This window comes from Numenius arquata, chromosome 2, assembly GCF_964106895.1.
Source record: "Numenius arquata chromosome 2, bNumArq3.hap1.1, whole genome shotgun sequence".
Classification (NCBI taxonomy): domain Eukaryota; kingdom Metazoa; phylum Chordata; class Aves; order Charadriiformes; family Scolopacidae; genus Numenius; species Numenius arquata.
The window spans coordinates 18,847,215-18,870,633 of record NC_133577.1 but is presented as its reverse complement, the minus strand read 5'-3'; the positions used below and the strand labels follow the sequence as shown (position 1 = coordinate 18,870,633).

Genomic DNA, 23,419 nt, shown 5'->3' with positions numbered 1-23,419 from the left:
TTTTCTAAAATGAGATATAGCTCCTTCTAGAGTGATTTAGTTGTTACAAATTTGTTTCAGTTTTCTTTAGACTAATACTAAATTCATATTTCTATTAGGATGTCTCTGAAACATCAGGGCTGAGCATGCACTTTACAGAGATTATTCATTATTTATATATGGCAGTTTCCTGAGTTAGCATTCTCAAATGTTCAGTCTACCTACTTCTGTATGCTCCACACGGAATAAAACTCCTCAAGCATCATGCCAGCACATAGGGATAATGTATCTGTAATCAAAGATGCAAAGATAAATGCAAGTGTCACATCCAGCTGTGCTCTTGCTTGGCTCCTTCTGATATTGCAGGCTGATTAAATGTCATAGTCAATGGCTCTAGTCAATCTTGTCTACCTGCCAGATGATTTGTGACCTCTTTAATGAACAGATTCATTACAAGGTCTAAGAAAACTGTCTATGCAATACATCTTTTCTTCACATTTTTCTGCAACTTCAGATCTACCACAGCAGGGAAATAATAACTACGTCAGTCCTGAAGTCACAGTTTCTTGAACAGCTTGTTTAATTCTTGTTCCCCTGCCTGTCACGCAACACTCCAAATAATGTTTTCCTGCAATTCCTTTCACAGCTGGGAAAAGGCACCATCATTTTCCCCTGCAGATGTTTGTTAACAGTTATGTGAGATACATCTTTTAGGACTGACTTAATGTATTATGCTAGAAGCACAACTACTGCATAGCACTAGTAGATTGTTCCTCAATGTCCATAACACATTTTTCTTCACTGCTTTTATTGCCAGGCAGCTAGTAGATTCCCCTCTCCTTGAGAGGGCCATGCCACCATGTATGTGCCTGCAAAGGCACGTCAAGAGGAAGAAAGAGATGCCCTAAAATGGATGGGGCTTTGAGCAACCTGGTCTAGTGGGAGGTGTCCCTGCCCATGGCAGGAGGGGTTGGAAATCAATGATCTTTAAGGTCCCTTCCAACTCTAACCAGTCTATGATTCTATGATTCTAAAAGGAGAAAAATTGCAGGCCGCTTTACTCAGCAGCTCGATCTGCATCTGTGGAGGTCAAGAAGAGCTGGTTCCCGAGCCACAGTTCTCAGATGAGGAGAAAAGGAAGGGCCATACCTCCCTGCAGCCGGGAAGGCCACCTCTGCCACCCTTTCATGGTTTAACCCCAGCTGGCAACCAAGCACCATGCAGCTGCTCACTCATTTCGTCTCACAGCGGAATGGGGAAGAGAACCGGAAGGGTAAAAGTGAGAAAACTCATGTGTCGAGATGAAGACAGTTTAATAAGTAAAGCAAAAGCCACGCACAAAAGCAAAGCAAATCAAGGATTTTACTCACTACTCCTCACCGGCAGGCAGGTGTTCCTCCATCTCCAGGAAAGCAGGGCTCCATCACACATAACGGTTTCTTCAGAACACAAACACCATCACTCTGAACGTCCCCCCTTTCTTTTCCCCCCAGCTTTATATACTGAGCATGATGTCATATGGCATGGAATATCCCTTTGCTCAGTTGGGGTCAGCTGTCCTGGCTGTGTCTACTGCCCGTTTCTTGTGCACTCCCAGCCTTCTCGCTGGTGGGGTGGTGTGAGGAGCAGAAAAGGCCTTGACTACTTAGCAACAACCAAAAATATCAGTACGCTACCAACATCACTCTCATCCCAAATCCAAAACATAGCACTGTACCAGCTGCTAGTAAGAAAGTTAATGCTATCCCAACTGAAACCATGATGCACCCCCGCACACAAATATGGGGAATGTGAGATATAGAGACTATTTTGTGAGCGAGATACTATTCATTTGCTAAACAGACCCATCATCCAACAGCTCACCTCCTCCCTGAAACAAATCCAAGATACTGTGAAAAATTACTAAGTCTCACCCATCCCTGGCTACCTTATGTATGTGTCCTTGTGGACAAATATGCCAGCGCTAGGTGTGCTAGCACTGAAGATTTGTGGAACCAAGGAAGAAAGAGACAGGGATGCTCTCCCCCATTCCCACGGCTGCAGGTAGCAGTTCAGGAGAGCAGAGATGTGTGCTGGCAGCAAGGGATGATGCAGGAATGGTATTTACAGAAACCCTGTCATTAGAGAGTGTCCCACATAGAGGAACTACTGGACAATCCCAGAGTCTACCTGCTAAAAACAAGGAAGGGAATCCAAGCACACCAGCTTGCTAATCTAGTGAGGAAGAGTTTAAAGTAAAGATGGGCAGTAACAAAAGTCAGTGAGTCAGTTAAAAAAGTAGTGACCTGGCCAAAGGCTGAGGGGAAACAAGGAGAATAACTGGTCAGCCTAATAAACTTCAGAGGCTTCTCCTTGCAGAGGTCAGAAGTACATGGCTAACCAGAAACAAATGAAAGCAATGGGAATTCCAGGAAGACATTCCAGGAAATGGCAGTTAGGGTTTTTGTGAAGATAATCTAAGGGATAAAAGATCGCAGGGGATCTGTCTGTTTGAAAACCGAACCAGCTACAATTACTTGTTCTGATTAGAAGAAACATAGGAGCCATCCTCAGACATAAATAGCTTGGCTTATGTCCTAATGACCTAAAAATCAGAAGGGAAAATACAGTAAACAGACAAAAGGACAGATGATAGATGAAAATAAAGAAATGGTGTCCACCTGCAGATAACAGAATCAGAAAGGTTGAAGCACAAAAATCAGTTTCAACTACCATGGGACATAAAGGACAACTAGAGAAGTTTGATAAAAGCATTAGAAATTAAAATAAAGCAAAGGAAATTGCAGTCATTAAATACTGCAGAAAGAGCTCATAACAGGTATAGGCAGAAGTATGGTAATAAAAACTCAAAATAGCTCTAAGTTCAGTGAGAAAAATGGATAGAAGCATAGTTCAGACCAGGAAAAGAACAGGTGAAATATGTCTTAGAAAAAATGTGTGGCAGGACATGAAACTTGCTTTGAGGTCCACCAAGCCCTAGCAGAAGCAGTTTGAGATCATCAGTGATTATCCTGCAGCTCATGGAGAGGACAGGGCAGTCCAGCACTGGAAAAGAGCACGTGTCTGAAGACAACAACCAGAAAGTTATGTCAAACGGCCTAATTCTGACATAAAAAAAATATGCTAGAATAACTTATTAAACAATCAGTTAATGTTCACTCAGGGAACAACATGCTTAAAAGCACCTCTAACATGGATTTGTCAAGAGCAACTCATGTCAAATGCAATCTAATTTCTCTATTGAACAGGCTAAGGGGATAAAAGGGAAGCTGTGAATGTGATAAATTAAGAGACTCTTTAGTACAGCTTTCGATATCCTTACAAGAAGCCTAAAAAATAGTATGCAAATAAAACCACTATAAATACACACAGAACTGCAGCAAAAGCAAACCTCAAATCCTTGCTAGCTGCTTTTGTTGTATAACTGGTAGAACCTGTCATGTGTGACTGGTTTCTTCTGGGCACATTTCTAGTTAATGATTTTTTGATTAACTACTTCAAAAACAAAGTGGGATACTCTCAAAATTAGAGAAGGGCACTGCACTGCTGGTAAGGCTTTGACTGAGACATGACGACCCTTGTTGGAGCTAATGCCTTAAGAAAGCTGTGAACAAAAATGGAGTAAGCAAAAGATTAAAAGATTTAACAGGCACAGCCCGTAAAAAAAAGCTGAAAGAATTTGTTTACTTCAGGAAGAAAGACTAAAGAACGACGCCTTCCAATGCAGACAGAAGATTACTTTTTTTTCTCCATACAAAGAGTAAAGAAAAAAATTGATGAATATTCATTAAGGAAAAATAAGGCTATATTTTTAGGTAAAACTGTAGCTGTAATCTTAATGACTGAGGCTGATCATACAAGATATGTGGAATCCCACTATGTGAGATTTTGTTTGAACATACAGAATTGATTTCCGCAAGACCTTCCTTCTGTTGGTGCAAGTTGAAACAATTGGAATAAATGATTCTTTGAGACCTTGTTCAGATTTGCATTGCTGCTTTTAAATGAGTCTAAATCATCCACACAGATATGTTGGACTACATTTTGGGTTTTCATAATGCAGTACACCAAGGGGATTAAAACTCTTTCTCCCACACAGCAAAGCCAGGGGTGGTTGTGGGGTGTCAAAACATATGCTGCAGATACAGAAAAAGGCGAGCATGTGTATACACACTGCTTTTCCTGAAACCTGCTGCACTCCAAGCAAGCAATCGGGGAAGAGGGTACAGGGCTCTTACTCTTACTTTTTCTTTTTTGTTGTTTTTTTTTTTTTCCCTGAGATCCTGCAGGGAAGAGGAGGGAAGCAGAAGGAACGAAGCAACTGTGGCCTCCAGGGCTTCTTGCAGCATATACCTATGCCCCAGGTTGCACTCTCAGCCCAGTTCTGGGCTGTAAATACTGAGGCTGCAAGTCTTTGGAAAGCAGAGATAAACATCCATTTTCATTATCTCTAGTGCACTGAGCAAAGATAAAAGACGTTGTTCACATATAGGTATTTGTTTATATGCCCGAATTTTATGGAGATGGTATTAGCAGGGTTAGAGTTTATCTTTCCTTCTAAGTAACTTCTGCTCAGGTATGAAATAGAAAGTGCTGGTGAGAAATGGGATCTTAGACCAGTCCAGGTACAGAGGGAAAGGCTGAACTGTGCAGTGCGCTGTCATAACTCTGTACTCCTAGCTCCAGAGATTCGAAGTCCATAAATTGGGCTCTTAAAACCTCCGATTTTAAAAAAATCACTGAAACAATTATGGGGCCTCTTATCCTGCTTTATGTGCCACTGCGATACATTAGGCTGTCTTCAGTCATCTCAGCCGCCGTGGTGACAGTGAAGAGGAAACAGTGACTCGCTCATTTGCCTCTCGAGGGCTCCCGGTGAAGGCAAAGAGCGACGCAGACGGGTCCAGCCCGCCGCCGGAGTGTCAGCAGCCGCCACGGCCGCTCCCTCCCCCGCCGGCCCTCCTCTCGCCCTGCCCTCAGGGATTCAAAAGCCGGGGTCGGCGCCGCTCGGCACCGGCCCTCAGCAGGCTCCGGCCCGACCCAGGGCGGGGACAACTCTCAGGGCCCTCCGACCGCACACCGCTCACACCCCTCTCACCCCTCAGACCCCTCTCTCCCCGCCCGCGGCCGTTACCCGCCCAGCCCCACTGCCACCCCTGACACGCGCCACTCGAGGCGGGGCGGAGCCAGACACCGCGCGAGGCGGGACGCGCCCCGCGGCGGCCAATGAGAAGCCACCAGCCGCCACACTGCAGCCAATTGCGGCTCGGAGAGTCGCCGCGCGGTTGTCCCCTGGGCGCTGCGGGGGAATGCCGGCAGCTCCGCCGTTGGCGACCCTCCTCCTCGCGTTTTTGCGACAGTTTCCCCCCCTCCTCCCTCCGCCTTGCTTTACGGCACGCTGCCTTTCCCCCTCCCCGTGACCACCGCCCCGCTTTCGGGGCCCGGGCGGAGGGAGGCGGGGCCGCCGCGGCCAATGGGCGCCGCGAGCGCCGTGGTGACGGAGGGGGCGGTGGCGCGGGCGCTGCCGTAAAGCGGGAGCCGGGCGGCGGCGCGGGGGAGTTGTCACCGGCGCCGGTGGCGGCAGCGTGCGAGGCGGGTAGCGAGCGCTGGCTGCCGCCGAGAGCCGCCATGGCGGGAGCGCTGGCCCGCAAGGCCGCGGACTATGTGCGCAGCAAGGAGTTCAGGGACTACCTGATGAGGTGAGCGCGGGGCGGGGGTCGCCGCCAGCCGCCGCGCCCTCAGCCGCCGGTGCCGGTCCCGGTCCCGCCTCGGGCGGCGGCGACCGGCGTCCCTTCACTGACGCTCGGTCTCCGTTTGACCTCTGCTGTGCTCGGCTTCGCCGGGGGCTGGGCAGGGGGAGGAGGGAGCCGGGAGGGAGCGGGCGAGGAGGAAGGCGAAGCCGGCTCGGAGGTGCCAAGGGAGGAAGGTGGTCGCGGGGAAGGGGGGGACGGTGAGACCCACCGTGCCGTCGGCCCGTCCTGCAGAGGCTGTCGGGGTTGTCCGCCCTGTCTGTCGCGTCTCCCGCCCGCCCCACCCCACCCCAGGCCGGGGGGACCCGGCTTGACCTTGAAGCGGAGCGACGCGGTTTGGAACTGCGGCGGCAGCTGCGCTTCTGCGTCCGCCGTGCGTGTGCGTGACCTTGCTTCGCCCGGCTGCGAAACCCGGCGGCTCCTTGCCCGGCGGCGAGCAGCCCCTCGTCTGGCAGGTGTCGGCGGGCACAGGAGGCGGGGGCAGAGGCCCCGTAGTAAGAGCAGAAAGAGCTTTGCTTGGCTGTGGGTGGAAGCGGGCTTGTTAACAGATGCAGTCTTAACACCACTTACACATCCTCAGAGATTTTAAATGGGTACTTTTTTTTTTTCAGAGGCTTGTTAAAGCCTCACTTTCATGGGGATGTGGTGTAAGTCACCTCCCAGACAGCTCAGTGCTTCTGTCAAGCTTCATTTTGTGTGCTGTGGTAAGGGGTATGGCACCTTGAGCTTAAGTCACAAGAATGTCTTAAAGATACGATTGCAGCATACTTGCTTAAATCTGGTTGAACTGCTGTATAGGCACTGTCTCAAGTAGGCAGGCTGAAGGCTTCTTGGCTGACAAGCAGTTTGATGAAACTAAACAAATAAAGATGGGCTCTTCTAATAAAGGTGGTTGAACAACTTTTCGCTATAGCTGTTGTTTGCTGTCCTACCTACATCTATTGCAACTGATGTTTGATGTTGAGCAAGCATGTAGGAGGATGTCTCTTTCTCTGAGAAACTTAGTCTTTGTTAAAGTAGCAGGAGATGGTGTAAGCCCGCATGGAAGAGGGATTGTAATATAAAGGCTCAGTAAGCAGAAGGGTTTGTTTGACGTTTGCAAAATCAAGTGCCACAGAAACAGTGGGGCAAAGGGATGAGTAAAATACAAGGAAGAAAGTATCCTTGAAACAAAACAAAGGAAGGTCAGAGCAGGCTTCCACGTGGATTCCTTTTGAAAGTCTTGGAAGATACTGTGAAAGCTTGATAGATGCATTTCAACGTGAACATTTAGTTAATTGTGCTAGAATTCATGGGAAGCATGTAAAACAGCAGCCTGCTTCTTAACTAGAAAAACAAACAAAAATCCAGAAAAGGTAGCACCTGTTTCCTAATACCACCACAGTTACTTGATGGAAGTATCTCTTCCCTTCCCAAAGACTGAAAAGGTAGTTGAAATAAGCCTTGTCATCTGCATTTTGTCCTAATTCTAGTCTTGAAATAAGCTATCCAAAAAGAGCATTCCACGAGGTTCTTGCTTTGTGATATGAGCTCTGCCTTGTTATCTACAAATAAATATGCTTATTTATATTTCTGTTACTTGGTGTGTCATGAAAGGCTGAAGTCAGTTCCTCCATCTGGTATGGCCTTTCAGCTTTGTTTCTTGCTTATTAAGAGATGAGTGTCTAAGTTGTTGGCTTGAGTTTAAAATTTAGATTAGCAGTCACCAGACTGTAGTCTTCTCCATAGGAGAAATGGAGTGTGTGTAATTTAGAGCTGTATCTCTTTACATTCCTTCCTGAAGGCTCTTGTTCCCCGAGACTGCAGGACTTGGGGCTGAAGAAGATTCCCTTCTTGCCTTGCTCAGAGCAGGAATTTCCTCAAAGCTCTGAGACTGGTATCTGTTCTAGAAATCAGCGTCTAATTACTGCAGTGAAGCAAGGCTTTGTAAGTGTGAAACTTGTTTGTGGGAAACGATGAGTTAGATATTGTTTGTGATACCAGTGCTGTGTTTTAAATTACTTGATTCTAAGTAGAATAACTAAAATTACCCAAAGTGGTGGAATTGAGTGTCCCATTATTATGGCTTGGGGCAGTCAAAACTTGCAGACATCTATCAGAATAAGTAGTTTCAGTTTCAGCTTCATAACTTGAAAACATGAAAGCAAGCATAATGAATGCATGCTGCTTTTCTCAGGTGGATTTATCTGGCGTTAGAATTGCATTATGTCATGGATTAGCTTTTGGATCTTGCACAAAGAAACAAGATAAATTACTTTTTAAACTGTCATTAATAATTAAATGTTCTGCCAGTTTCACATCTGGCTTCCTTCAAGCAGTGATTAATAGGCATCTGAATAACTGTAAATCATTTGAGTATAGATGTACCCTAACCATCTCTTAATGTTTTAAGGTAAGCATAGTAAGAATGTAAGCTGTAGGTAGACTTTTCCTGCTTCTTGCAAAAAGCAGCAGTAATATTAACTTAAAACTATCTTCTTGGCGTATAAAAGCTTGGTAGCTCTATACATTGTGAACCTGAAGTTGCATTTTTTTCTGTAGATCATAAAAATGTCAGCTATCACTAAAGTTGTATTATATAAGCCACTAATAGTAGGCAACTGAGTCCTCTTACTTCCTATCCTAAATATTTAAAACAATATCTTCTGGAAAACATCCAGTAAAACAGCTTTCCTCTTCTCTTGAGAGAGAAAACGTATAGGCTGCTATGGACAAGCTCTGGCATCTTCTTGTGGTAGAAGCCTAGATTACTTTAGTTGCATAATGAATCCCAAGGAGTCCCAAAATCTTTTGGTAATAGAAAAAACAAGCATGGAGACTGCCATCTTTTGGGGCACTTCTGAAATGTCTCTTCCTGATGACTCAGCAGTAATGCAAATACAGTGACTTTGTTAACGTAGATGGCTTTGATATAAATAGATCATTCCTTGAGCACTTATGTTGACGTAAGCTGTCTAGGACCTTTCTTTTAATTGAAATGAACTTTAAAAGTGGCAACATCAGTAGTGTAACTAGAATTAGCTGATCTTCAGTTCTCCTCATTAGTAAATCTTTAAACACAAGGACATAAGAACTTAAAAAAAAGTGTCCTTCATCAGTCTATGCTAGAAATTGAAGGGCACGGTGCCCACTGTCATCATCTTATGTGCTCTGACAACTGAATAGTCTACCTTTTGCAGAAGGGCAATAGTCTTTCCACTTAGGAGATAGCAGTGCAAGGGAAACAAGTAGTGACAGTTCATCTATATTTGCAGAATGGTCTTTGGCCTATTAATATTGTCATTGCCAGTATGAGAAAAGATGTGAGAATTTTGGAAAAATAAATCTTTCCCAATATAGCCTTTCTTGGATTGGATTGTAGTACAAATAAAGATGTTGATCAGCTCAGGTTCCTCCTGTGATGTCTAGATTCTTACACAGAAATTAATAACTGAGTAAATCCAAAAACTGTTATCCACAGCTATGGAGACTTTAGTACAAAGTGTTCCCTTTGTCAAGGGATTGAATCTAGTTCTTGGAAACGCCTAATTTGGAATGGTGTCACATCAGGAATAGACGCATGCAGTTGCTGCGGTGTCCTTGCTATTAGATATGGTGTATTTGCTACAGCTCTATCAGCTGTAGAACTTTGGACCTGGATGCCTGCTCCTGGAAGAGTCTATATGACCTTGATCTGCCTTTTTCTAGAAGTTCTGTTCTGGTTTGTTTTAGAGGCTTTATTTTTATGTATTTATTTCTATTTTATTAGTTTATTTTGTTTATATGTAATTTTATATATGAAGTATATATAATTTAATGTATTTATTATATAATTATTTCTATGTTTAAGGTCCTCTTATTGTCCTTTAGAACTATTTAAATAGCTACATTAAAGCCTCTAAAACTACAAAACAGTTCTAACTATACCAGTCTCACATGGTTGTGAGGACAACATTGCAAGACCTTAGCCAGAGCTGCCTACTCTGTTAAAATAGCAGCAATCTGATTCTATTTTAGGATTTGACTTGCCTGAAAACAACTTCCACTTTAAAAGTGAAGGCTGGCTTCTGTTGGCACAAAAACTTTAACTGAACAAGTTCAAATATATCTCTTGGCATAAAGTTTTATGAGAAAATTGAAGTGTGCACTTGTCTTGTGAACTTCAATTAACTACTGCTGGAGTTCAGTTAGTAAGGAAAAAAAGTGGTTAAACTACTCAAGGACACCCTAACAAAGCATCTTGAACCAGCCTGCAGCTTGTAACAAAGGCTCAATGAGATGCACATCCAGTGTGATTTCCTACGTAGACCTGCCTGTTCTGTTGCCATATGGTTCTCTAAGAAGATGGAAATCAGTGTGAGGGAAGTGACTGTTCAGAAGTGTTCTGCAGCTTGGGGCGGTGGTAGGTGAGCCGCAATCAAGTCAGCAGTAGGCCTTCTATTAGTAGCTGATTTCTTAAAATTCAGAACTGAGTCCTACCAGTATCTTTGCTAGAAAGAGAATGCTTAAAAGTTCTGAAGCATTTTAAAAGGTATAGTAGCAAACAATCTTAAATATATGCTGTAGTCTAGGTTTCATGCATAGATCATTAAGTTTATTTATATAAAAATATAAATAAAATTGGTACCTATATGGTCACTATAATGAACCACACACATGACTGGAGTGTAATTGCACATTAGATCACTGAAGATGTTTTATAGCTCATGTTTGGTACAGCCAGAGTTGGCCTGAGCTTAGTGGCAGTAAGATCTCTGGCATCATTTTGTCTGACCTACTTGTGTGGGTATACAAAGAATTCCAAGTGACTTCTTCAAAGCCTTCAGAGAGGAATGGTAGCTGTTCAAGGTTTGCCTGTGACAAAGCTGACAGCTTTTGGCATCCTTTTAAACTAGTTGGAGTGGAATATTGGATGTTTTGAAATCTACAGGGAATGAATGTCTTCCACAGACCATAATAGGATTTTATCTTCCTAGGAAAATGGTACATGAGCAGCAAACACTTGTCACAATGACAGCTTTTGAAGGAAATAGGATTTTTTTATACTGGTACATTATCAAGATTAATGCCACAGCAATTTCCTGACTTCTATGTATCTTCTCTTTGTGGTACACTTCTTTATGTCAATTATGAAAGAAACTAATATTTTTTTTCTCTTTTTCCATGTGGCTTTTTGAATGGAAAACAATGATGGCCCACTCAAACAGTACGGTAAGAAAAGGGAGAGGTTTCACTTTTTCTCTGACTTCAGTAACTTGCTTTCTTTTTTCCTCAGCACTGTTATGACATTGCCTGCACCAGAAAAGCATACTGTGAGCCTCCAGGAGTGATGTGTAGTAGTATTTATTCACAAGTCTGAGGTTAAGGTGACCAAGCTTTAGCTCCTTCAGAATGTCTCCTAAAGTAAACACCACAGAATTAAAGGGGCTGCATTTTTCTCCCACACCCTTTGCTAAGGAGATCAGATTAATCTGGAGCTGTTTTTGATCATAGCGACAATACCAGTACATAACAACTACCTGGTTTATTTTTAACTAGCTTTACTTCAGATAATAAATGGTACAATATAACTCTCACTACAGACTTTTCCTTACAGCCTTCAGTTTACTCCTGAAACTGGGAGTGGATATTTTATGCCTGTTATGCTGTGAATCATAATGTTATGGAAGACTTGCTCTTCTACGTAGACTAAAGACAAACTGTATAGGTGTAGTTTAATTCTCATGTGTGGAAACTTCAAAAGCCTGTCTGCTTTGAGGCACTTAAAGCTGGATAACCATCTCAGGTGGGAAGGTTCCAAATCTACCTCCCTGGTCAGCAGAGGAAAGTTACTGCTGCAGCGCTGCTGGGGTTTGAACTGATGATTCTTCAGCTTGTGCAGTCTGAGCTTGAAGTGGTCTATAGCCTATAGCGTATTATTTGTTTATGTTCTAATGGCAGCTGAATTAAGTAAAAAGCCTAGATTGATTTGATTTACCTTTCAAAACAGAAGTCACCATTAAGACTCTCAAAGCTGTAATTGTTTCATAGATTCAAAAAAACAACACATTTAGAGCCTTAAAGACTTATTTTTCTGAAACTATAATTGTTTAAATGAGACTCCTGAAATGAATGTAAAAGCATTACCACATATTTGTACTGCCTGTCCAGTTACCTTTTGCAGTCTGCTTTCATGTAGTCATGCTATAACAGAAGTTGTCTTGCTGTCTTACTGTGCACATAATCATGTTTATGTGACTGGGTGTTTGTTTCTGGGCCTCTTATTGTCCTTTAGAACTGTTTCAGTACCTACATTAAAGTCTCAAACAATATCCTGTGCACTGCTGACTTCAGTTCCTGGGGATGTTCTTGTTCTGTTGCAGTGTATCTTGTGTGCAAGTGGTATTATAGGTATATTTCTTTCCACTGTCTAACTATAGCTGTACAGGGTAATACCATGTAGCCATGCAACCCTTCTGAGTTACGCCATGTTACTTCTGATATGCTTGAGAGGCTTTAACCATTACAGATGTCAGTTATCCCATCAGTAGAAATTTTGTAAACAAATTTATTGCACTCTTCAAAATACTCTTACTATAAATCTGAGTTTTGACCAATGCACATTCTGTAGACACTTGCAGAAATACTACACTGTTTTTCATATTGCACTATGGCTAAACTATCAAAATAGCATGTACAACTTAACTAAAAAAAGAAGTATAGGAGTTTAAGTTTCATGCGTTGCAATCCAATCTGCAGGAAGCAAGTGTGGCTTTTAATCTTACTGTAGTGTTACAAGCTGGTATCCAGACTGGCAAGAGTATCTTGGAATTAAAATTGCAAAAAACTTAAATATGCCTTGACACTTCTGAATTATTGTAATATCTGCAGTGTTACAATTAGGGAAAGTGTCAAAAGAATGGGTATAGTTGATACCTGCAAAGCTTTTTCTTGGAAGGTGCATCTCTTTTGCTGCATCTAGCCAAGTTACTTTTAAGTATCTTCAGTTTTCCATTAGAGGAAACCGATGTAAGTACTGCATGCATCTTGTGTGGAAAGAATTCTAGTGAAATCTTGTTACTCATAACAGTAGTGGAAATTGGACTTAACACTGTTTTTGCTCAGTTTCATAGAATCATAGAATGGTTAGAGTTGGAAGGGACCTTAAAGATCATCTAGTTCCAACTCCCCTGCCATGGAGTTTGGAGTCTTTTAGGCAATACCTATCAAATTGAGCTTGTCAGTTTTTGAGTTGATTTTTTTTCCAATTCTTGTCTCTTTCTATCTGTGTACACACCTGTAGCTAACTGCTCTACTCTTAGATCTGTCTTATTGCTGAGCTTTAGGTAGTCACTAAGTTGTTTCAGCAATTGCAGATGAAGCTGTAAATAACAATTTGATTTAGTTGCATGGTGCTGTTCTTTCAAAGAAATGGTGTAAGCGCTTGGAAGAAGATGGTTGCTGAGCATTTCTTCATTCTCAGCACAACATGAAAACAGTTCCAGCTCTTCACTCTTTTGATTGAAAGAGATGAATGCTAATTCCCTGCACAGAAGTGAGCTGTAAATCTCAGATTATATGACTATACCAACAGACTGCTTAATGATGGCTGAGGTATAATTACACAAAATTGCATTTCAGTAGCCTTACAATAGTTCCTTTCCAGTCTGCAAGAATATTCAGAGTGGGTTCCCCATCTTTACCTCCTGAAGACTAGATCCTGCTAAAAGAAGGGTTTAGTTGTCTCCCTTACATCAAAAGTAGTCCCTGTCTTGTCTTGGAATTTTACCCTTAACCCTGTCCTCTGAAGCTTTGTGTGGCTAAGGAAGAACTATAAGAATTAACTACATTCTTAACTATAAGAATACTGAAGGAGGCCTGTGTTTCTATGTAATCTCATTTTCCATTTTCCTCTTTACAGCACTTCTGGGGGCCAGTTGCCAACTGGGGACTTCCTGTTGCTGCTATTAATGACATGAAGAAATCTCCAGAAATCATTAGCGGCCGAATGACATTTGGTAAGACCTTCAAGCAGTGATATATTATTAGTTGTTTGCAAACTTGTGATCAAAGCGGATACAGATGTCAGCTATCTTGCTATATAACTTCAGAGGCCCCTTAAAAAAACAAGGTACCAAAAAGTTGTAGAGCTCTCTTTAAGAGGGATTGCCAGTAATTTGGGGGGAGGGAGGCAGTCTTGAGTCTTAGCAGTTTTGATCGCCAGACTCACTCCTGAAGTATAATTCTTTTGGTATTTTACACAACCTCAGGCACTGGTTCAGAATGCATCTCTTTACACAACTTTATTCTTTGTATCAAGAACAATGATACATTGTGGTTACTGTGAGACTTAAATATCAACACTGACAAAGTGAAGAAATGGTAATGCTTTTGGTCTGCAGGGTGCAAAAAGCAACTGAGGGAGGTTAACTCCTTGCAAAGCAGTTATCCATGTGAGAGTACTGTGGCTCTTAATGGAATAGTGTGAGATCTTCTTTTTAAATGCATAAGCAAAATTTTTTCCACCTTTTTTGAACACATGTAGTTTTTGCCTAGATGTCTGTCCCTGTATTTTATTATACAAATACTGCTCTAAGATCATAAATCTGATAGCTTTAATTTGCTTAATTTTGGCATGATGTCTCTTAACTCCGTTATTAACTTAATTCTGAGTAATTCATCTCCCCAAAGAAAAATACCTTTGTGTTAAGGAAATTTATAGCCTCGTGCTCACTAGGTTCTGCTTAGAGAAATTCAGTTTCTTTATTAGCTTCCTTAAGATGGAAGACTAGTTCAAATAGTCTCTGGTATAGTGAAACTGTCTTGCAAATATTGTTTTGGTGGCAGCTACTCAGCTCAGCAAAGTTGAGACACTTTTTTAATTTTTACAAGTTTATATAGGGTGGTGTGTACAAATATTTTTTCCATCTTCTAGGTTCTGTACTTTAAAAAAGGCTGTTTTCCTTGAACACTTAATTTCCTGGTTTTTTTAAATTTTTTTTTCTTTAATCCTGTCAGAACTTCACAAAACTAGTGACTTCTTGGGTTATGATTTCCTGTATTTGAATGCAGTTATGATAGGAGAGTAGATTGAAAATGTTTCTTGTTTTACTGGAAAGCAGGTAACAAAGCTTTATGCTTCTGAATGTTCATGATTTCTTGGGGATGGAAACCTCCTTCTCTTAAAGTCCATTTTAGAATGTTGCCAGCAAGAACTATATTTAATTAGTATTTTTAAAAATATTTTGTCCTACAAATTGTCAGAATTATTGTATAGGACAGGCCATGTCTCATTGAGATTAACTCTTATTCTCTGGCTGAGATAGTTTATGACCTAAACTAAAAAGGCTTCAGTTCCATCACAGGAAAGTGTAGGAGGAAAATGAGGTTTTTGTGGAAAGCTGCAGCCCTATAGATTTTCTTGTGTAGCAAAATTGAGCACTGTTGTGTGTTTTCCTGCATTGGAAAACTCAAAAGTAGTGAGAAGCATTCTACTTGTTATTACGTTCCACAAGTATGAAAATTATGCCTCAACAAAATGCAGATATTAAAAAATAATCTACTAATGATACCCGTCATGTTTTGCAGCACTGTGTTGTTACTCCTTGACTTTCATGAGATTTGCCTACAAAGTGCAGCCAAGGAACTGGCTTCTTTTTGCATGCCACTTGACTAATGAAGTTGCACAACTTATTCAAGGAGGCCGACTGATCAAATACAGGCAAGTCACACTTTAAAAAGGGGAAGTCATAAACTGATGGCTCTTGGAATACTCTGTTAGTGGCTTTTAACTGTAGTGCAAACTCCTGTGTGGTTTCTGAACTTGTTTAACTTCATTACCTTCTGCAAACCTTTTAACAAGCTTGTTGTCAGTAGGCTGAACTATGACTTGTTGCCTTACACCTCCTTTGAGGCTTCTGAGGGGTGAACGTGGAAAAGGCTGAAAACCCCTATGGTCATAGATGCAGATGGGGCTTTCAGCAGCTGCTGGCTATTTTGGGGTTTGTTTCGTGTATAATGTTGATTAATCTACATATGTCTGTCTCAGTAATTCCTGAGATGGAAACATCCATAAAACTGTGAAGGGGTTGTATGTCTGAAAGAGAAATCATGCAAAACCTCACTAAGCTGACTGTTCTATATATGGGCTAGATCCAACTGAGCGTGACTAGGGAACAGACTGCAAGCAGTCTCATACTTGTTGCGTAGCAAGTAGCGCAGACACTGCCCCAGGTAATCCCAATGAGTCAGGATTATGGCTTTTCTCTCTTCTGCTCCAAGAAATCCATGTGGAGCAATGGGAGGATGAAGCCTCCTGAACTATAAATTAAAAAATGAGACTGAGCAAAACTGCAAGTGAACCTGCCTTTGCATAAATAACTGGCCAAATGTTCTTAATTCCTAAAGTTCTACTAATAAGTCCAGATTCTTTTATAGCAATTGCAGTTCAGTATTCTCTCTTATAAAAGCTGTTCTTCTCTTGGCAGGATGGAGAAAAAGAACTAAATATCTAACTTGAAGTAAGCCAGGGAATGCATTCATCCTGAATTACAACCAAGGAAGATTTGCCATCTACAGTTGCTGTGACAATTATGATGGGGATAAAACAGAAACACCTATTCTGAATATGACCCCACCAAGAATACTTCTACTAATTTTTTTTTATTATGCCTTTTAAGAGTACTCTTCAGCAATGTAAATCATTGCATTTAAAGTCTTGCTGCCTTACAGGTCCTTAATAACTACCCTTTTAATAAAGTTAGTCATCCAAATAACGAGCAATATTTGAAAACCAACTTTTTTTTATCTAAGTCTACAAAAGTGGCCTGTGATGGTTTGACAAAATTTGTTTTCAAATCAATATGAACAGAGGTCAGTATAACAGAACTGTAGGTGGTATCACTGTTTTAACATCACTATGTATTAACATATTCTTAAAAGCCATTTAACTTGGGTGCATTCATTCCTATTCTCTTTTTTTTTTAACTTAAGCAGTGGCTTGCTAATCTACAAGAACAAATGTGTAGATGGGCAGCCTGGAAGTGACCAGCTATCCCTCTTCCCCTACAGCATGCCTTGTCTCAGTAAAGAGACTTCATTAACATACATTTTTAAGTCGCACATTATTTAAAGAAGACTTGGAAAAGCAAAAGCATAGCACTGAATGAAGGAAGGCAACAAAGTCTGATACTGTTCTTTAAGAAGTTCTAAATGGATTTTATTTTTTTCCTACTGTTTGAGTTGTTCTAGATGTATGTAATCCTTATATAGGCAAAAACTTGTTTGGAGTTGAAGATCTGAAGGACACAAGGTGCCTTTCAAGCAGTTTTTGACTTCATGACCTGCCTGAAAGTTACAATGCTGTAAAGATATAGATGACAAAGAATGTATGTGATGGGTTTTATTTCAGTGCAGTGTTTTTGAACAATAAACATGTTCCAAATGGCAATAAATCCTTTCAACATTTTGAAAAGTTTTGTTTATCGTACTGTGATACCAGATCCTGAAGTGAAATTTTAGTATGGAGTGTCATTTTATTACTGTAACAGCACAAAGCAAAAACAGGCTGGAAAAGTAAACATATGTATGTATCCTTTGAATGTCCTGAGTTCAGGCAAGTGATGCTTCCTGCAGTCCATACAGGCCCCCTGTAAAAAGGGGAAGAGACTTGAAGGGACAGGGCCTAGTCTGCAATGGGGAACTCGGGTCTGAGGTGGATGTTCCACAGCCTGTCAGTCTACCTAGTGACAAAAAAAAAAATTATATGGACAGAGTGCCACCAAGTGGCTTGTGACCTGTGTCCTTCAGAGCATTATTCAGCAAGCCATTTACCTACTATTTCTTCCTTTAAATACTGGTGTAGGGGGGAAGAACCTTAAGGAGGAAAATCTGGACCCTCTTCCTCTCTCACCAAATACTGAAACATGTTGGAATATAACCATTTTGGGATGGTCCTGGCTAGGATAATCCAAAAAGAGAACATTTTAAAGAGACTGTGGTGATTTTTGTATTGAGTCTGAATATCTTAATAGAGCTAATGGCTTTGTCCCCCTCTGCCTCAGGTAGCATTGGATAAAAAAAATGGGGCTATAGCAGTTTAACTGATTAAGAATAATCCAAAGTTAGAGCTCAGTATTTGCATTTGATTTCGAAGAGTAGAGGGCTTGTTTCTATATGTTATTCTGGAATAGTTATTTGGTTTTAGTTTCAGAGTTTGCTTTAATCCTAATAACTTTTCAGCTGTAGGATATGTCCTGCCACCAGAAACCTGTGCCACTCTGGTCCCACGCACTGTCCTGTGTGCACTGCTCCAGTTCCACCACAGTAAGACTGGCAACTGCATGGCCTTTCCTGTCTTGCTGCAGTGTCAGCTGCCATCTTCTTTCATGTTTTCAGACAGAAAAGAATTTCTCACCTTTCCGAGCAAGTGCTGCTAGGCTGCTGCTAAGGAATGTGACACCCTTAGGAATTCAGGTGGGAGACAGTACCGGCTAAGCACTCACTCCTTTTTTGATTCCTGCTTCCTTCCCAGCTTGAGATATCTTGACCCACTTCTTCAAGGGGAGGCTTAGACTGTAACTTACTATGGCATTAAAATAGCCTCCTCTGCTGTTGTAAGATTAAGTGTTCTTGATCAGGAAGCTTCCTGATTGATGATTCAAATGTAGAGGTCATTTGGTAGCACAGTAATAAACAGGCAGAAAGCAATAACCGTAATTGTGGAGTCAGAAGAGAAGAAATTACTTGCAAGGCTGCTTTAATGAGGGTAGTAACAGCTACCTGTAGTGAATTTTGTTCAGCGTCCCACAACTGTCTCATGTTATGTAACCATTTCAGCTAATGCTGCTATTTATAGTATTTGGTTTTTCATTTTGCTTCTGTGGCTGCTGTGTGAAGAAGTGAGCTTTCCCTACTCTAAAGGCAGCAAAAACCCTTAGCCACTGCCAGCTCGCATAGCAAACACATTCTTAGTAAAATGTAGTTCTCTGTAGCATTGTGGGTTATCTTTTGTTCTCTGTACAAAGTACAATGGTGCCATCTGAGCAAGGACAGCAATGCAGAGAACTCAGTAAGTTTACAGACTAAGAGAAGGCAGCAAGAAAGGGAGAGTTTGCTCCTTGGGACCAAGACAGGTTTTTGGCATCGAAGTAAAGTGTTTAGAAAATTCAATCTAGATTATTACAGTCTTCCAGCTACTCTGGTGCCTTCCCTGAGCTCTCATTTGAATGCTGATACAAACTGTATTATGGGCCAACTCATATGTAGGGCATCAAATGTATTTACTTCAACTGTATGTGTTTCCAGTGTACATGAACTGGCAGTGTTTACACTGCCGCAGGTGCAGACACGTTATTGCTTCACATGCCAGTTATAAGGAAGTGAACTGCGTTGAGAAGAGCAGGAATAAAAAGATGAGATAGAGAAGAATAATAAAAAATCTACTAGTGTGATAGGTTCGTTGGTGGGCTTAGCACAAAGCCCTTTATGAATAAGGGCTGTTTCTTCATGCTAACATCACAGATTACCAACAATATAAAATGCTAATGTAGGAAAGATTCACAAGCGCAACTACCAGCTCTCTTAACTTTTCAGCCTGTCTCTCACAGGATACTTTGATCCTGTCTGCATTTGGGGAAGAACAGTGCTGACTGCCAAATATAATGTCTGCAGTTCTGCTTCTATAGAGTTGGAGTATTTCTCCTGTCATCTTATGCAGAGGCTAAAAAAGTTAATTCCCATTGAATAAGACATTGCTGCAAGTTTCACTATGTTTGTAAAGTGGAAAAGCAAACAGTCCGGTGTTCTAAAATGAGGCAATTTCTTTATTAAATAAATTGTGAAGTCTGTTTCTCCCCACCCAATCCTTTTCTGCTTTGGCTGATGTAATAGCTGCCAGTTCAGTCACTGTGGTAACCACTTATAAATAACCAGTGTCCATAGAATCAACCCAGTAGCAACCAGAAGCAGAAATATTGGCTTCCTGGATAACCTGCCCTGAGTGTCATCACTGAGGTCCTACTCCTTCACGATCATCGCCCCTCTCTCTATCACATGGCTTAACCTTGACCATGATACTGCTCTCTTCTTTTCCTACTTTTTCTCCTCCTCTCTCTTCCCACCTCTTTTAACAGTAGGTTTCAAGTAACTATGGCAACCAGCGTGGGAATTCTCAGCTTATTCATTTCAGCTGAAATCTGGGTCATGTCTTCCTCATTAAGTGAAACTATTGTATGGGGATAACTGGCCCAAACTCAGCCCTTGGTGCAAGCGCTTCCAAGTACTTACATGATGGCTGTATTTGGTCCACTGTGTAGAAATATATAAAGGAACAAAGCAAGCCACTTATAATTTTGAAAGTATTTAATAATTTTGAAAGCATTTAACCCATAACTTAACCAGGGGAGAACCATGCTGTAACTTGCTTTTAGTGGTGTAGTCTTATAGGATGGTTGGAATAGACTCATGTTGTGCTTCTTGTCCTGGGGTATATATTAACTGAAGGGATGCTTTCTCAGAGCGGTATTGAGTGATGTAAATGAGACTAGTAGCCTCTCTCATTCTTTGAAGAGGACGTGGTGTTGTGAAATCTTAAAGCTGTCTCCTGGCAGGATAAGACATTAATCTCCTCTAACCTGTCACTCTGCAGTCTGCCTGGATCTGAGACCACGGCTTAAACACAGGTTTTAACTTGTAGTAATGGCAAGGGAATAGCAAGATTGTCTCAAAACAGTCCTTGCTTACACCTTAGGATAGATGGTGTCTCCTTGCCCCTGGGATCACTTAAAATCCTAAAACAATTACTGTATTTGTTGAGGGGGAAGCCATGCAAAGCAACAATTACAAGGTACTTTTGAACGTGCTTGATGTTAGGGGTCACCTGGGAGCAAAGCAAAAAGCCAGCAGTGTGATCGGTAACCTCTCTAATACTTTGTGTTTCTTATACTGTAAATTGATAAACATCAGCGTCAGTTCTCAGCCAGATTATTGTTAGGAACAGGAAAGGGTTCAATGGTTTGGCAAGGTACCGAGGGTGTATCAAGTTAACCAAGCCTCTGTGGTACCTGATCTGAGTGTATGATGCCACAGAAAGAGATGAGCTCACAATGCTATTTCTTACTTCCTTGCATTTGCTGTTTTAGCCATGATGAGCCAATGAAGGCTATTACCTTTCTCTCCAAAGCTTTGCAGTAGCTCCCGGTGTTACCGAGAACCACAAACACACCTAGCGACTAGGTGCCTGCCAAGCACTCCAGGAAGCAGCTCTTATGTCTGCAGTTGGTTTTTGCATGCCTCAGCTCCCTACATCAGAGACCTATGAGTAAGATCACTTTGTGACACTAAAGAAGCGATGACTGGAGCTGGAAAGGTTTGAGTCACAGCAGAAACAATGACTGTGAAGCTGTAATCAAGCCACCAAGCATGTGCTCTGCTGAAGAGGCCTGTGACTCCGGGTGGTGGGTGGGAAGTGTCAGACAAATTAGAAGTGATGGGTTTCCTGAACTGAGGCATAAGAAAGGGGATCCATTTTCCAGCTTTTGCTTCCTTGCTCCTTGTTTTTGGATCACCATTACCTGTCACTGTCAGTGATGCAGGTACTGTCAGTGATGCAGGCTTGTTGAAAGAGGTTCATAATCACATTTTCAAGAGGACAGGTTCTTTTCAAAAGACTTGAGGGGCATTTGTCCCCACTGGGACAAAGCCCCTCCCGTTCAGTGGGCTTCAGAAGCTGCTGCTTTGTTTGATGTGAGATGTTTGCACCAAGCAGCAGGACTGAGGTGGGGTCTTACCAAGTACAATGGGCAAGTCCCCAAAGCAGCTCTACGTTTTCTGTTTTCTACCATGCTCCCAGTGGGTCTCTGCAAGAGAGCCTTTACTCAGTTTTACTTTGCATTCCTTGTAACCCTTGGCTTTCACCTTTCAGCAATATTCATTCCAACATGCCATTTCCAAAGGTGAAGAATGCAAAGGTGAGGAGGAATATGGGACATTAGAACCCTAAAGTGTGACCAGAGCAATCATGGAACTCTGATTTTTATGGAATAAGGGTTTACAGACTGAAGGGTACAGACACTGGTCGTTGTATGTTCATTGAAACCGTGCCACCAACTACATCAATTCAGCAAGTTGGCTAAATTCATGCATTTTTCAGGAAAATATCACTTCGCAGATTTTTCTAGCTAGCTTCAAATTTAGATGTGGATACATGCAAATTAGTGAGAGACATATATAAAGGCTGGTCCTGCCTATATTTTTATTAAAAGAGTTAATGGTGAGGTTCATCACCCTAATTCATCAGACTGAAACTTAGGCGTCTGGTCTGACTTAGTCATCCGTGCTTCCTCTACAGAGAGCAGAAGGCAATCTCTCCGTTACTAAAATAACTGCCTTAGATAAGAAGAGCTGCCCCCTGAAAGTGCCACTCTCTCTCTCTGGACTGTAGCAATCCAGAAAATTGCTCTAAATTTTAGGCTTAATTTTTTGGCTGCATCTAGTTAAATTTAATAAATGAAAATTGTAGACTTGAAGAAGGCAGCTGTGATTTTAAAAACTCAACAACTGCTCATTGGAGGTAGCACAGGAGATGTGCCCCTGTTACGAAGGTCTTGAACAGATCATCAGGTGGGATCTAATGCCTGCTTGGACATCTCTGAGTCCTGGGACTGCCATGAGGGTGAGTCTAGAGGAGAACATGCTCTCTGGCATCATGCCAGATCCCCATGCCTGGACCTTGCAGAAGACTTTTGTGGAGGCACAACCAGCGACACCTCTCTGGCCTGCTCCCCACCACAGCCAACCACAGTAATTCCTGGAATTAGCACTTCAGTGTCCAACTTAAACATAAAGGTACTGCCTTTCTATAGATACTCGGGGAGGGCAAGCTGGGGAAGAAGAGGCACGTGAGGCTGGTTGCATTGGTCTCAGAGCTATAGAGAGGTGACATACATCACTCGCAGTACCACAAAGACCGAACAGTCTTTTAAAAAACATTCCCTGGGGTACCATGGTATGTAGCAGCTACCGGCAGCTACCGAAGGCAGAGAGCGCGTACCCAGAGCCTGCCCCTACGGTCCCAGCACCTGGTTAACTGCACGTCTTATGCACAGCCTCCCTCAGCCTCTGCATGGAGCACCTGCTGCACAGTCCTCTCTCCCCCCTAAACATAGTGGGATAGGGCTGATGACACAGCAATGGTGTTGTACATACAAATACTCTGGAAGCCATCAGCAGGTCACGGGCACATACTGGAAACTGAAGGCAGCTGGCGGTCATTCAGGACAACACTTGTTTTCCTGCTCCCTGTCTCGCCTTCACAGGGAGGCCCTGGGGAGGTGGGAGGAGAAAGGAGGGACCCCATCAATGTAGTCACTGGCAGGATCCTCCAGGAAGCAATTCTTGGTCTGGGGTGGGGGAGCATAGGAACAGCAGCTCCTGCCAGCAACCAGTTCCCTTCAGAGCCACCATGAAATGACACTTCCATGTTGACACCTTTAGGCCAGCTGCAGAGGATAAGGAGGTTACCAAGGATCTCTGCTCACCACCTCCTGCCTATGTCAACTGCAGAACTCCCAAAGCACCCAGCCAAGCAGTGGGCAGCAAGCTCTAGATGGGATGCCAAGGCCAGCTGGGTCTCTGGGCATGCCAGGGACCAGGAAGGTGAGTTTTGCACACACACACCCCGATCCCTTTTCTCATTTCTCTTCCCCTGTCACGGTCATGTTGTTCCCATACAC

General features: G+C 42.3%; 1 protein-coding gene across 1 annotated transcript; it reads left to right on the top strand.

The window, feature by feature from the left end:
• The first annotated feature begins 5,607 nt into the window (after window positions 1-5,607).
• On the top strand, window positions 5,608-17,156 carry MPC1 (mitochondrial pyruvate carrier 1). Its single transcript, XM_074168574.1, has 5 exons — window positions 5,608-5,678; window positions 10,916-10,919; window positions 13,609-13,705; window positions 15,276-15,408; window positions 16,175-17,156. Exons 1-5 carry the CDS (start codon window positions 5,608-5,610, stop codon window positions 16,191-16,193), a joined length of 324 nt encoding a protein of 107 aa, XP_074024675.1. The 3' UTR covers window positions 16,194-17,156.
• Window positions 17,157-23,419: the final 6,263 nt, after the last annotated feature.

Excerpts from the sequence above, each read along its gene's own strand:
- MPC1 (XM_074168574.1), top strand. The coding sequence starts at position 5,608 with ATGGCGGGAGCGCTGGCCCGCAAGGCCGCGGACTATGTGCGCAGCAAG. Across the intron at positions 13,706-15,275 it reads TAGCGGCCGAATGACATTTG|CACTGTGTTGTTACTCCTTG; the intron begins GTAAGACCTTCA and ends CATGTTTTGCAG.